Raw genomic sequence first — 14,940 nt, 5'->3', positions numbered from 1 at the left:
ATATTTATTTGCATGAACTACTACACTTCAGTACACATCCAGATCACGTTCTATGATACACACACTTCATGTCTGAATGAGCAGACATTCTTTCTGACCTGCACACGTCCACGTAGACGCGTTTGCTCTGCTTCCCGAACGCGAAAGTTCCTTGCCTCGGGTCATTCATGATCCCCTCCTTGGTTTTCTAATGGTTCTTCATTCGAAATATGCTCTCTCAGCCTCTTCCTTCAAAGGACTGCACCGTTCTGTGAAATAACAGAAACACTCGCACGAGCCCTGTATCTTCTATTCACCCGTTGATCGCAGCCAAGGCCCATGCGCTTATCGACTATCTACACATGCCGACCTGCTGTCAAGGTAGGTCTGGTCGGTCTTCAACTAATTACTCGGCCTGGCTACCCACCACTATCCGCAGCCGAGACGTTCACGTGGGCTTCCCTGTCAGGTTCAAGTCCAGGTGATCCATAGCGATAAGCTCAAAGATCGCCGAGGCGTGATGAGCTGCAGTAGAACTATGGAGACCACCTGCTTCTCACTGCATCTGCATCTGCATCTGCATCGTACATGTTAGTGGCACATGGACAGCAGACTAAGGTCTCAGTGATTACCCAGATGAGGAATAGTCGCGTGCTCACCAGCCACATTTACTTCCATATATTGGCCTGTGGCTGATATTCCTCAAGAGCTCAACACCCTGCTTAGCGTATGTAACCACAACCATGAGCGCAGCCCGTCTCCTTACTCACACTTATCATGCTATCGTGCACCATATACTATGTGGCTGTCTCATTTGATTCGGCTCGTATTGATTGATATTGGCGATGGCATCACTCATCACTCCTTACCGTGTTATATCTCGAGGTCGGAGAATAGATAGAATCGCTACTCCCAGTTCCAGCCATCGCGCCTCCTTCTTTGAAGAGGCAGGTATGTTTTCATATCGAGTCCAGACCTTCCAGGTCTTTGAACAATCTTCTCATCACTTGTCTTCTGTAGCGAAGAGTCATTCTTTTCCTTCCTGGGTATCTCATTGTCGACAACCTGTTGACTCGTCTGTCGTTTTGTACATCCCCTAATATTGTCCATACGTTTCTTTGGTGGCACTGCCCACTGTACCATTCGTTATTCTACATTACAGCAGCGGTCTCGCTGTTACTACGCCGTGATTATATTCTACCTAAGACCTCCATTCTGAACACCGGATCCGACAGAGGCATCAGCAGTATTCATTCTTTAACAAATCTCTGCATATACTCACTTTGTAGTATCCTCGCGGCATGAAGCAGCTGCTCGTTATGCTAGTAAATCACATACTGCTCGCAAGTGTGGCTTTCCGGGTAGTGCAGTGCTTGCCGACAGTCTCAGGGACAGATGGAGACCGCACATTATCAAGTTCAATCAAGGCAAGCTCAACTTCGAGTCAGCACGTGTGCCCGTCTCACGCGCGACCCAAGGCAGTATCACAAGCTCGAGCCCAAAGCGCCCCTCACGATGGTGTGCTTCGGGGTGTCAACATTGGGGCCTGGCTTGTGCTTGAGAAATGGCTAGTTCCTAGCATTTTCGAAGGAACTGGTGCTAGTAAGTCTCTGTTGAGAGTACGCCCCAGATTTGATCTCACATCTACTAGAGGATCAATGCTCCTTTGACCAGTTACCGAACTCTCTTGCGAGATTAGAGAAACACTGGGCAAGCTGGTTCACACAGCAGGATGTTGAGAAGCTTGCGTCATATGGGTTCAACGCGTGAGCTAGGATGCTACGAATTTTGGCGGAATATATGCTGACAAGCCCTCAGACTCCGCATACCTATTGGATATTGGGCCTATGACACTTTCGATAGTCCTTACAAATCAGGCGCAGATGCATGGCTCGAGCGCGCCCTTGATTGGGCAGCCGACGCGAACATGAAAGTACTGATTGATCTGCATGGTGCACCTGGGAGGTGAGTTTATGTGCGTCTTGATGTGCGTTTCGAATGTCACTGATGTCCTCTGATAGCCAAAATGCATTTGACAATTCCGGATGCATAGGTGTTGTGGACTGGCAGCGCCCTGTAAACTTGGAACGAACAAGTGCTATTCTACACACCATGGCCAGAAAGTATGGACAACAGCGATACCAAAATGTCGTTATGGGGATCCAGTTGATCAACGAGCCTATCTCGTGGGGAGCAAATGACTTTGAGAAAACGAGATCATGGGCCAAAAATATCACGCAAGATCTCCTTGCTTCCCGTGTGATCGAAAATCCAAATCTCAAACTCGTGATGCACGATGCCTTTAGGGATGTACAAGAATGGCTTGAACCACACAGGAGTCTAAATGGTAATGCCACCGAGGCCAAGAATGCTCTTTTCGGACTGGACACGCATCTCTATCAGGTCTTTGTCCCAGAGGACAAAAATCTCATCCAGCAACAGCACATAGAGAAAGCTTGCAGATGGCGCGAGAAGTTACAAGCTGCGAAGAAGGCCAACTTTCCCATCTATGTTGGTGAGTGGTCCGTTGCTACCGATATCTGCGTCTGGCCAGACAACTCGACAACGCCTGGTACTACGTGTACTGCTGTTGGCTGCCAATGCCAGAGCGCCCCGGTATCAGATTGGTCTACCGCACTTGTGAAGGAAGCACGCAAATTTGTTGAAGCACAACTTGATACCTGGCATACTGCCTCAGATGGATATTTCCTGTGGAACTTCAAGGCGGATTTGGGAGCAGCTGGTCCCTGGAGTTTATACGAAAGCATCGAGAAAGGCATTGTTCCCAACCCCATATGGGACAGAGCGTACCCAGACATCTGCTCCAGCTGAACCCGAAGTTGGTACTGCTGACGTCTTGATCGTAATTTTAATTGTATATACATACTTGAGGTCTGTCATTGTACATATATGTAGACTATTCTTAAATCCTAATAATCACATCAATCAAACAGAACGGCGCGGCATGGTAATGAGTCGCTATAATCTCGTGATACTAAATTTGCATCAAGTATGATCCTGGAGATATTGGGATAAGCTATCGCAGTTTTCAAATAACTGCTGTAGTCGCAATCTTTTTACATGCCTGGCATTGTTCGAGTGGAGACATGCATACCTGTACTTGTCAAGACCTTTCACTGGAGCCAATAGCTCGTTAAAATAACATACTTCGGTATATTCACTGTGGAGATCGTTAAGAATACGCTCTATATACTGTTTCGAGAATCTCCGTGACGAGTAGTGCTTCCAGGATAGCCCCCACACAATTTAAGACTCGACTTGAGGCCATAAAGCCTTAAGATTTATAACCAGCTCAGCAGCATAATAGTGGTGAAGATGATTGACGATGTAGCTCTTTGCACGGAGGCCGACGCCGGACGCACAGCGCCAAGATCCTTGTCTATTTCTTATGGGCGTAGTACGATCAAGTGTTGTAACTGATGACGTCTCCTGTCTCCAGATTTGTCCTAATGTTACCTTCATACTAGTCCCTCCGTGTATGCGACTTGTTTTCAATTCGTGTCCTTCTGCTTGACATGTACCTAGCAAGCAAACAGGGTATCAGCTCTGTCTACGACATTATTCATTGCTAATGTTCGGACTCCTTAGGGTAAGATTAGGGTAGTAGCAAGCCTAAAGAAGATTGACGCGAGCCTATCTGGTACACGACTTGAGAAGGGAGATATAATGATGTATCATATTGGTGGCAAAGCATACACTTGACTCACTGGACGCCCGGCACACCCCACTTTCCGAGCAGAGCTAAAGTGAGCAAAAGCATCTCTTTGCAGGACTTCGGCTTTCCACTCTAACTGTGGTTGGTTACAACTCGTACTGCATCATCGAAATCGACAGGTCGTATACCAGTAACATGCAGATCATATCTATGAAACCGGCAGTAGAAATTGTTGTAGAAATGCTGTCAGTTACCTGGACAAATATGCACCATGGTCCATGAAGATTCGAGACGTCGCATACCTGCACTGAGTCACGGTACCCGGGACTATATTTCCAACAAAGTAAGTAAGGTCTAAGAGTTCAACTTGTGACGATATCACGTTCTGAGTAGGTGTCATGTGAGAGCACAATGGCGGAAACTTGTCCTAAGAGAGTCCAATTTTGCTATGATTTATCTTCCTCTACCTACGCCTGTAACCCAAAGTTTCGCAGATACGTTATACTCCATCCTGCAAGCATCATGGTTCATTGCGCGAATCACTTTATTGTCGAGTTCACGAGGGACTATTTAACAGTGTAGAGCTTCAATATGCAATTTTGACGCCTTCGCAAGGATACAATCATTCAATTCAACGCTATGCAGTACACAGCTACTACACTATAAATGATAGAATGTGACGCATAAATTGCGTCCGAGAAAGACACGAATCGAGTCAAGATAGTCTCACAGAAGGATTCACCAGTTCTAGGTTGTCCTAGACAGGTATTAAGACCTCTCAGTGCGGAGCATCATGGAGTCAGAGCTCCTGATAGAAGTCTCGGGCGACAACAGACACAAGTTCGACGGCACAAACGCCATCGGAGCTCAAAGCTCAAGCTGCTTGACTGTTTCGTACAGTACTGACAGCCTAATGAATACTATCTCAGCGAGGTCGAGAAGTCGAGCAGCCACATATACAAAGAGCCTATCGCATGATCAGACGATGGCACCTTGGTTGCGTCAGCTGACATTAGCGGTAAAGAATCTGTGAACTGCACCAGGAACCGCCACCAACCGACTTAGTGGTAGAATGAGTCCTGCCTGTCAGGTAAGTCGTACTTAGACAGTATCTTTCTCACTTGCACAGTCATCAACTGCTTGTGTACGCCACATTGATGCTCACACCATCAATATAGACAGTGAAATGATAGAAGATGCAGCTTTGAAAGAGCTTGCCCTGCATTCAGGGGAACGGCAACACTCCGCTTACTGTGGAGCTTCTAGTTGTCATTATAAACCCGAGAAAGACCGCAAGATGTAAAGTGAGCCATCTTTGGATCAAGTTACTCCATCGAGCTGAAGGTTGTAAACGACTCCTGGGGACATGTAGACCCCACGTGTTGCCAAGTTATACATTAGAGCCAAGTCTTAGTAACATCTCGCATCCTGTATTCAAAGTAAGACCGAAGTTCATTGTAAGCTCATTGCTCTCGACGTCCTCCATGCGTTCGTCAAGATTCATAATGTCAAAGGCAAGGAATAGCAATCGGGACAATTTAGATGCCAGACACTCTGAGGACCTCAAGGAGCCTCTTTATGCCAAGAGTATATCCTCATATATGCAGGTTCCATTATATTTCCATCCATAAGATTAGCTGGTCTTCATGGACGCTCATAATTGGCTGTGTACCGTCCATAGCCGCTCACTTCCCACCCCCACGCTCCGCAAGCGAAGGATCAGCGACACAGCTGCGAGCATGCTCGTGGACTTCGAAGGGCAATATCCCCTTTCTACTAACCGGGCTCGGTTCGAGAGCTTGCGACTACATATTCTCTTGGCAGACGGAGAATTGCTGTTCTCCTTCAGTGACAAAGTTGCAATTATGAAGGTCGAGTCAGTGAGAAGCTAGAAACGTATAAGCGAGTGGCGAGAGATCCTCGGACCTCTTTATTCATTTGAATGTGTCAAGCCATGCAGAACATGCCCACCTGGCAAGGGTTTGTCTGATGTCTTGTGGGAACTTTGGTAAATTAGACGTGGCAAAATTGATTAACGTGTCTACTAAGTCTATCTAAGTGCTATATATACCAGCCTAACGCTAAATAAGATCTAAGTAACGGGGATTACCTAATAGAAATCCTATATCTTCCCCCTTCTAATTATACGAGCTCCTATAAGGCCGTTAAAGATAATTAATAGAGTTAGAATATATAATATAAGGAGGTAGGCGTGTGAAATCTCTTCGGTACTAGGCTATATTAGCGATACGTCGCGTAAGGGCGGTAGTCCGAGCTTATTTTAGTACTAAATAGTTACCTTTACTATTCCCGTATTCTACTATTCTTTAACCTTATATTTCTTAACTAATTTAACCTTTTCCTTAGTTTTTCTAATACTAAATCCTTTTAATAATATCTAATAATATAGCTAAAACTCCTACGAACTTAGAAATTACTCTAATTAATACTATAATTTTATATATATAAACTTTAACTTTACCTTTTTCCCTTCTAACTTAAACTTCCTATAGCGGATATAGTTATAAACGAGAATCTTCGTCGTGCTTTCTTAGATCCTCTATATAGAAATTCTAACTAGTTATCGCTTAATAAAGTATTAGCAGCGAATAAAGGTACTCTAGATAGTAGGTTAAGTTATCTTATTCCTTAAGTATAGGTTAACTATATAGTTTATAAGAGTTACTTAAAGATAGTCTATAGCTATCTATATCTAAACGGGCCTTAGGGTTCGCGATTCTTTTAAGAACTAGACCTAGAAGATAAAGCTTTAGCTTAATTAATTAAAGAAGGCGGTTAGAGCTTTAAACCTAAGGTCTCTAAGACTAAAGTTAAGGCTCTAGCCTCTTAAGGATTAGTAATAGCTATTAATAAGCCTCTTTCTAAGGTAGAAGGTAATTTATTTAATATACCCTTCTATAAGAATCCCGCTAACCTATATAGATCTTTTAGATAAAGTTACGGGTCTAGAGTCTATATTAATTACCCTTAACGAGCCCTTTAAAGTCTCTATAAAAGCTAGTTAGTTCGTAAATCTATTAGAAGACTCTAATAATATTTTCTATTCTAAAAATAAAGATAGAGAAAGCTCTAGGTTATTAGACCTTAATAGTAATACGTTAATTAAAGTTAATAAGCTTAGTAATATAGTTACTTCTAAGGTAACTAAGAAAGGTAAGTCGCTAAGTCTTATATTAAGATTCTAGTTCCTAATTCTTATCTAGGCTCTTATTCTAGGATACCTAGGACTCTAGTAAAGATCCGTAGTGCCGTAAGGACTCTATTAAAGGTGTTTAATAGCTCTAAAACTCGCTCTATAACTTCTAAGCTAGCTATTATAGACCTTAAAAGTCCTAATAAGATTATTAAGAAGACTTCCGTAAAGTAAAAGGGGTCTATAGCTTCTTATAAGGTTAGTACGATAGCGTAACCTACGGTAAATAAACTTAATAGCTATAGTAATACCGAGATCGAAGTAGTAGATTATATAGGCCTCCGAGTTTAATCTAATTACTACTTCTTTTTAGAGAAGTCTATTAAGTTTATATAGTAGTTAGCTTACTAGAGTAAGTCCTTATCTTATTAATTATCTTTAACGGTTAGCTAACTTATTCTAGGGGGGCTATTCTCGGACCCTCCTATTAACGGAGCGCTCTATAAGGAATTTATTAATAGCCTTATTAAGGCGTACGCTAGCGGTTAGCACGCCTTAATTCTAAAGAATCTACTTCTATTCTATATAATAGATAAGTTTAGTAACTACTATTATCCTTAGAATATTATAGTAGAAGGAGGGATCTTTTAGGATCCTTTAAAACGCCTAGATAGGTTATATCCCTATACTATTCCGGCTATTCTAGGTATAATAGCTCGCGGTATATACTAGTACTTTAGCGATAGTATCTATAGTTCTTATTCTACTAGTAAAGGTATCTTTAGGGAGTATATATAGCTTTTTTCTAATAGGTTCCTACTATTTAAAGGTACCTATTTAAACTATTTCTACTAAGGGAATAGGAAATTCTATAGTATATCGTGTTATAAGTTATTCCTTTATATTATTAAAGGCTTTTAATAGGTTTAATACGTTTCTATAGTATACCGTAGCGAGCATAATATTATTAAAAAGCGCTAATATACCGAGTAGTCTTTATTTATAGAGATAACTAAGGCTACTAGAAAGTATTCGGCTACTAAACTTTATTAAAAGAAGTTATTAGGTCTTAAGGAGACTAGGTTAAACTCTAAGGCTAGTCCTTCGCTTATAAGTTAGATTTATATCTCGTGTAATCTCTAGCTAATTAAAAGATTATAGCTATAATAGAATAGATATATTACGGCGGTCCGGAGGTCCTTGTTCCTAGCTTTAATAATACTATATCTCCCGACCCAAGTATTATCTCTATTTATTCTATATAGAACCTTAAAGATAAAGGACTTCCGCTTAACGAAGCTATTAAAGATTAGTTTAGTTATCTAATAAATGCGTTTAGCGAGGTTAGCCGCACGCCTTAAGAGCTACTATATAAGTTCTTAATTAATAATAGTATGCCTAAGAAGGGCGAGAAGGTATTAGTATAATTTATAAAGAATCTACTAAATTCTACTCGTAAGGTCTAGGACTAAGTAGACGGCTTCTATTTTATAATAATACCCTATCTTATTAAGCGTTAAAAGGCGTTAACGGCTTTCTTTTATCTCTATTTAGTCTTATAATTCTTAAATAGCGATTTTAGACTTATATAATATTATTATAAGTCTACGTCTTCTTTCTTTAACCTTCTAGTAATTTCTAAGGCTCGTTAATCTTCTTTAACGGCTATATATATTCTAAATAAGTAAATAGGGGGTTAGTAGTACTATATATAAAGGAGATAATTAGGGAAAGACTAAGGTTAGTTATATTCTAAGCGTTCCTATAATAGCTTTAAAGGTAATATCTTTTTCTATAGGGAGTATCTCTCTCTTTCTAATCTATTAACTCGTCTTAACGCGCTAGCTATAGCCGCTTAGGTTTCTCTACTACGTTTATCTATATAGAATCGCTTTCTTTTTCGTGTATAAGGTTTACTTTCTATAAGATCCCGTATAGGGACGTCTAAGTTAGTTAGAGGTTATTTATTTAATTTATTAATCTCCTTTAATACTTCTTCTATATCTAAGTCTATATCTATACTTATAGGATTCTTATATTCTAGTTAGATATCCTTATCTAAGTCTATTTATATATTATTAAACTCGTCTCCTAAGCTTATTTCTTTAGGTAATTCTTTCTACCTCGCTTCCGTTATAGCTTTCTCTACTATATTAATCTTATTTAATAGGTTATCTATTAGTTTCTTAGTTATTATTTAGACTTCCTCTACCCTTAGAGTATTATAGCTCTCTTTAATATTTATTATTAGTAGTTATATCGCTCTACTATTCTCGTGTTATTCTTCTAGTATATCTCTTAGTTCGTTAATAATAATTAGTACTAGTATAATTAATATAGTTATAGTAGCTCTCCGTTTACGTCGATTTCTTATATTAGTAAGTCTAATTTAATACGTAATATTTACATCTATTAAGCTCTCCTCTACTAAGAATAAATATACGCCCTTATATATTAACTCTCGTTAACTCCGTAGCTACTATAGCTAGTTCTACTCCTTCTTAGGAAGGGAGGATAGAGTTATCTAATATAGAGTAGGTTTCTCTTTTTCTAAAACCTTCTTAATATCTAGTAAGTAAGGTGCTACTTAATTCCTAATTTCTTTAGATATCTATAAGTTAATCTTCTATCTTATCTAGAAGTTATCTAGCTTATTAATACCTCTTACTATAATTAGCCTATTACTATATATAAGGTATCGTAGGATACGTCCGTTAGGTGTTTCTAGCGCGTATATACCTAAGGGGTATTATATATAAACCTTATAGGGACCTAAGTAGTTCGTTTTAAACTTCGTTTTCTATTTATTCTTTAGTAAAATAATTTAACTAATAGATAGTCGCGCCTAGTCTTTAGGTTTAAGCCGAGTCGGATCTATAAGGTCTCGGTAAGCGGCTTCTATAAGTAGTTTATTTAGCGCTAGCGTCCTAGCGTATTATACTTTCTTAACTTACTTAATAAGTTTATTAAAGGATATTAACTTATTCTTTTCTCTAGGAATATTCCCTAGTAAGTTAGGGTACTATCTATATACTAGATAATATAGACTAACTTCTATACTTCTATATTATCGGATTCTTATAGTAAAGACGGCGGCTAGTAAGTATATATCCTAGTTAGTTACTAGTTCGCCTATATATATATAGGTAAGAATACCTTCTAAGATTCTATTAAGGCGTTTAACCTTCCCCTTTATACGAGGGTAATAAAGTATAATAAGCTTATATTCCGTCTTAAGAATGCGTAGTAATATACTAATAACTCTTAATAGGAACTATTAACTATTATCTAAGGTTAGTACGGCGGGAGGTCTAAAATCTATAAAGATTCGTTTATAAATAAACCTCGTAATAGATTCTACGGTCGCTTTAGGGACTACCTATATAATAGACTATCCCGTTATATAGTTAATTACTATTATTACCTAACTATTACTATTATATGTAGTAGAGAGTACGCCTATAAAGTTAATACTCTATTTCTTAAAGGGTACTTAGCGTATAACCCTATAAAACTATCTCTCGTATTATGGATTTAGTAGTACTTATTATACTAATTAGTATTAATAGTAATTACAAGCGACCACCTCTACGTCTTTCTTTATTTTAAACTACTAGCCTTATTTTTCTAAGGCTTCTAGTAGTCCGGGCTATATAAAGTAACTAAATTATTAATATATAGTTTCTACTAGTAACTTATAGTATTATTCCGGGATATAAGGCGCTAAATTTTCCGCTAAATCTTCTTAACTATTATTAAAATTCTATAGCTTATATTAAAGTTTACTCTTAGCGTTAAGACGTAGTTAAGATAGGATTTTAGGAGAGACTTTTAGTATATACTCTATCGGGTTAGCTCCTTTTAGGAACTTAATAATTTAGACTATAAGAATATATTTATTAACTTTACTTAATGGTATTACGGAAATCTTGCCTTAGAAGTCTAGCCTTCTACTACATCAGGAAAGATACGGCGCTCCCAATGCTTCTAGGTCTCCCGGTACTTCTAAAGTTATCCTAAATGGGTCCCGGTACTTCTAGAGTTATCCCAATCCTCCTAGAGTCGTCCTAGTCCTCCCGGAGTCGTTCTAGTTCTCCTAGAGCCGTCCTGGTTCTTTTAGAATCGTTCTATCGAACGTTAAGAAAACGTTTAATCCCGTTATATGCCGGCATATATAGTAACGTCCTACTAAATGCCGGCATAGTATAGCGATACTACTTTATATTACGACTATACTTCGAGTATCTAGGAATATTCTATAATATACCGGCGGCGTATAGTATATTAGAACATGATCCCGTTATATACCGGCATATGTAGTAACGTTCTACTATATGCCGGCATATAATAGTAATGCTACTTTATACTACGACTATACTTCGAGTATCTAGGAATATCCTATAATATACCGGCGTATGTCGGAATATTCCGTTGTATGCCGGTATATATAGTAACGTCCTACTATATAATGGTATAGAATAAATATCTTATTTCTCTTTATGTATAGATATATATAGACATGTTATCACGAGTAAACAGCGGTTTATATTTATACTACCATGCTATCTAGTCTCTTAGAAGCTAATTAACCGACTACCTTACTTACTTCTATACTACTATATCTCTATAGGATTAAAGCGTACGCCTATTACTAGTATATTAGGTGTGGCTATCTCTACCGTAGCTATATCTCCTTTTCCTAGGTCTAAGGCTTATGTCCTCGTGCTTTCAATTACCTTACCTAACGCGGCGAGTCTAGCCTCGACCTCTAAATAGTCTAAAATTAAAGTATACGCATATACTATAGGCCGATATTATCTATGGCGATAATGTCTTATACTTGCCTACGGCCACGTCTCCTTATGTAAGCATTAGTCTACTAACACTATAAAACCGGCGACTATTAGGTCTTATCCTTCGTAGACCTACGAAGCTAATACTAGTAGAATACACGGAGAATCCGACTTAGTCGACCTAAATAATCTATATACCTTATTTGATTCGGACATACTTAGGCCGGCTAGTAAATATACTAATATTTTCGCTTATACATATGGACGTAGTACCTATATATATTAGTAAATTACGTTACTAGTAGGCAGTATAAACACTCACTAAGTATAGGAACATCAAGCTTACCGGTACGGTATATGCGAGTATAATTTTCTCCGGGCGGTCGGCGGATATTCATCGCGCGCGTCTAGTACTTTTATTATAAACGTTATTATTAATAAAGTTACGGATCTAGTTTACCTTCGAAGCGTGTTTATTAGCTAGCGATACTATCTTCTTTCGTATAGCCTTATCTAGCTATAGGAGCGCTTCGCGTACGGGATTGGTAATTATCTTACTTAGTATACTATTATTACCATCCCTCCGACGCGTGAGCGTGATATTAATTTACTCGTCTTCTATCTTTTTATCGGTAAGGTATATAAGTAGTATACACGTAGTAGCTAGCCTGGCCTAATGGTAGTATGCGTTGAGCCCGGACCCGGTACCCCCTTTCGATTTACTCTAGGCGGTAGATTATATCTATAAGTCCCGCGGCGTTCCGTTAGGCTATGGATTATTAAACTATCTACCTCTATTCTCGTATGACCGTACGATTATCTTCTCTAGTTCTATAGCCGGGATAGATATAAACTCTACTACTAGCTTTAATGTCGTAGATAGACATGCCTCTCCATTAAACCATTTAGTTAGTAGTCCCCGTTATAGGACGAATAGTAAATACTAATCGGCTACTATACGTAGTGTGCACTTACCTTCTATGGTTTCTAATGCCCTACGGACTATCGCGGCCATCGTATCCACCGGCTTGCCTTTTATTAAACTAAGGAGTTTATTCGACCACGTTATAATAATCTTCCTTATAGTTTTATTCTATAGGCTCTCGAATACCCTTTTAGTAGTATTATCGTCGACGTAGTCGGGTAACTTATCTAGAGCACCTGCCTTAATAGCCGCTAGAATATCTACTAGACTATTCGAGAGGGGCGTTACACTAACCTATATACTAAATATAAGGGCATTATATATCGCATATTTATACTGTTTTATATCGGGGTTCTTTGTAGAATGGAACTCGTCTACCATTAATATACCGAGGAATGCCACTTCGCAAGTTTAAGTGTTTTTAGTACCGAATTGTTTCGCCCTCTTTACTCTTATAACCACGCGTCCCTTAAAAGATTTAAGATATTAGGGTTCTATACTCTAGACGGTGCTATAGATTATATGGTTCTTCGTGTATCGTGACGGAAATTCGGTGGTAGCGGTCCTATTAACGGGAATCGACCATGCCCTAATAATACACTCCTCGTCGGTCTCGAATTTAGTAGTATTACTAATATCGACGCTATATTCCCATTCGGGGTGTGGGCATCTCTTAGCTAAGTATTATCGGTCTATATATGAGAATTATTAGATACTAGGGGCGTCGGTAAGGGTTTTCGAGTACGCTAGCCGTACTATCATCTTTATTAGGTTCCGTTTATCGATTTAATCGGTGAACATACTATCCGTATTATTATACATCTATTTAAAGCGCTACGGCCAATGCGCTATTAGAAGGGACCTTAGGTAGCATAGTATAAATAGTCCTTAAAGGCGGGGCATATAGACGAAATCATTAGTCTAGCTACACGGACATTTAATCGGATGCAGAGATTATATCGGGTACTTCCTATCTATGCCCGAGTCTTAAGTCGGTTATAGATAATTTCCTAGATTAAGTTCTATATTATCGCGTAGAAAGTCCTAATAAAACGCGAGGCGGATGAACGTTATAAGCACGATTATCTTCCCTAGCCCTAGGCTATCTACTAAGATCTAGCACTTCCACGGACCCGCCCGCTACTTAAATATAGTAACTACCGCGAGTAACTGGCCGGCCTATAGCCTATATAACCTACTTATACTAAAGGCTGGATATAGAGTAGGTGTATGGCTGAACTCCTTTATTAGGTCGTCTAGCGTAAGCCTAAATATACTTATAGTAAGTGACCGTATCTCTTCCGTATAATAAGAGATAGCTTAGACTACTTTATCGGAGTTATTAACGGCGAATATTCTATAGGTATATTAGTATGGTAGTGTATATTCCTACTTACTTCTTAGTATAACTTACGCTTTCTATAGTTTCGTACTAATATCGTTATCTACCGGAATTAAGTTCTCTATATCTAGCTTTACTTCATCTCCGTTAGAGTCGTCGTCTATAGAAAGGATTTTAAAGTCAAGGCCGTTCACTAATGTACTATCCGATATATATCTACTATATAAATTATCTACTAACCCGAACAGTTCCTGGTTTTCATATGTCTACTAGTCGACATCTAGTAGTATAATATATTCTAGTTTTAGGCGTTTCGGAGAATCGACTAGGTTTACTATATTATCCAAGAGTGTCCTCTTTATTTCTAGCAGCCGTAGGTAAGTCTCGCCGGTATCTAGAGGCACGACGGTATTTATAGGGGAATTATCTATATCGGTAATTATAGCCGCACCTATCTTCGATACTACTCTAATGTTAGTATCTAGGACTATATATATATATATATGTCTAAGTATACTAGCTACGTCGTCTTCCATTTTAGTATCTTCTACATTCTCTTTCTCCGCATGTTCCGGCGGTAACTATAACTATGTCTCTATGGCTAGTATGTTTACGCGTGGATGAGCTTCGCTAGGCACGATAATATTCATAGATGGATTATCTATGTCGGTGGTTATAGCCGTACCTATCTTCGATACTACTCTAATATTAGTATCTAGGACTATATATATATATATATGTGTCTAAGTATACTAGCTACGTCGTCTTCTATTTTAGTATCTTCCACGTTCTCTTTCTCCGTATATTCCGGCGGTAACTATAACTATATCTCTATAGCTAGTATATTTACGCGTAGATAAGCTTCGCTAGACACGACGACATTCGTAGATAGATTATCTATATCGGTAGTTATAGCCGTACCTATCTTCGACACTACTCTAATATTAGCATCTAGGACTATATATATATATATGTATCTAAGTATACTAGCTACGTCGTCTTCCATTTTAGTATCTTCCACGTTCTCTTTCTCCGCATGTTCCGGCGGTAACTATAACTATATCTCTATGG

General features: G+C 38.9%; 2 protein-coding genes across 2 annotated transcripts; both read left to right on the top strand.

Annotated features, from left to right (window-relative positions):
* Positions 1–1,180: 1,180 nt before the first annotated feature.
* On the top strand, positions 1,181–2,898 carry EJ05DRAFT_117191 (glycoside hydrolase). Its single transcript, XM_033739038.1, has 4 exons — positions 1,181–1,581; positions 1,631–1,745; positions 1,798–1,944; positions 2,001–2,898. Exons 1-4 carry the CDS (start codon positions 1,281–1,283, stop codon positions 2,809–2,811), a joined length of 1,374 nt encoding a protein of 457 aa, XP_033597400.1. The 5' UTR covers positions 1,181–1,280; the 3' UTR covers positions 2,812–2,898.
* Positions 2,899–5,160: 2,262 nt separating this feature from the next.
* On the top strand, positions 5,161–5,524 carry EJ05DRAFT_503265 (uncharacterized protein; the record flags this gene model as incomplete). Its single annotated transcript, XM_033747397.1, has 2 exons — positions 5,161–5,242; positions 5,337–5,524. 2 exons carry the CDS (start codon positions 5,161–5,163, stop codon positions 5,522–5,524), a joined length of 270 nt encoding a protein of 89 aa, XP_033597399.1.
* Between the last annotated feature and the right edge of the window lie 9,416 nt (positions 5,525–14,940).

Source organism: Pseudovirgaria hyperparasitica (assembly GCF_010093815.1).
Source record: "Pseudovirgaria hyperparasitica strain CBS 121739 unplaced genomic scaffold EJ05scaffold_14, whole genome shotgun sequence".
Classification (NCBI taxonomy): Eukaryota; Fungi; Ascomycota; class Dothideomycetes; order Acrospermales; family Acrospermaceae; genus Pseudovirgaria; species Pseudovirgaria hyperparasitica.
The sequence above is the reverse complement of the archived record's forward strand: the minus strand, read 5'-3'. Positions and strand labels throughout refer to the sequence as shown.

Bases quoted from the DNA above. Each gene is read 5' to 3' on its own strand.
- EJ05DRAFT_117191 (XM_033739038.1), top strand. From the start codon at position 1,281: ATGAAGCAGCTGCTCGTTATGCTAGTAAATCACATACTGCTCGCAAGT. The intron at 1,582-1,630 runs GTAAGTCTCTGT...CACATCTACTAG, and splicing joins TTTCGAAGGAACTGGTGCTA to AGGATCAATGCTCCTTTGAC. The intron at 1,945-2,000 runs GTGAGTTTATGT...GTCCTCTGATAG, and splicing joins CTGCATGGTGCACCTGGGAG to CCAAAATGCATTTGACAATT.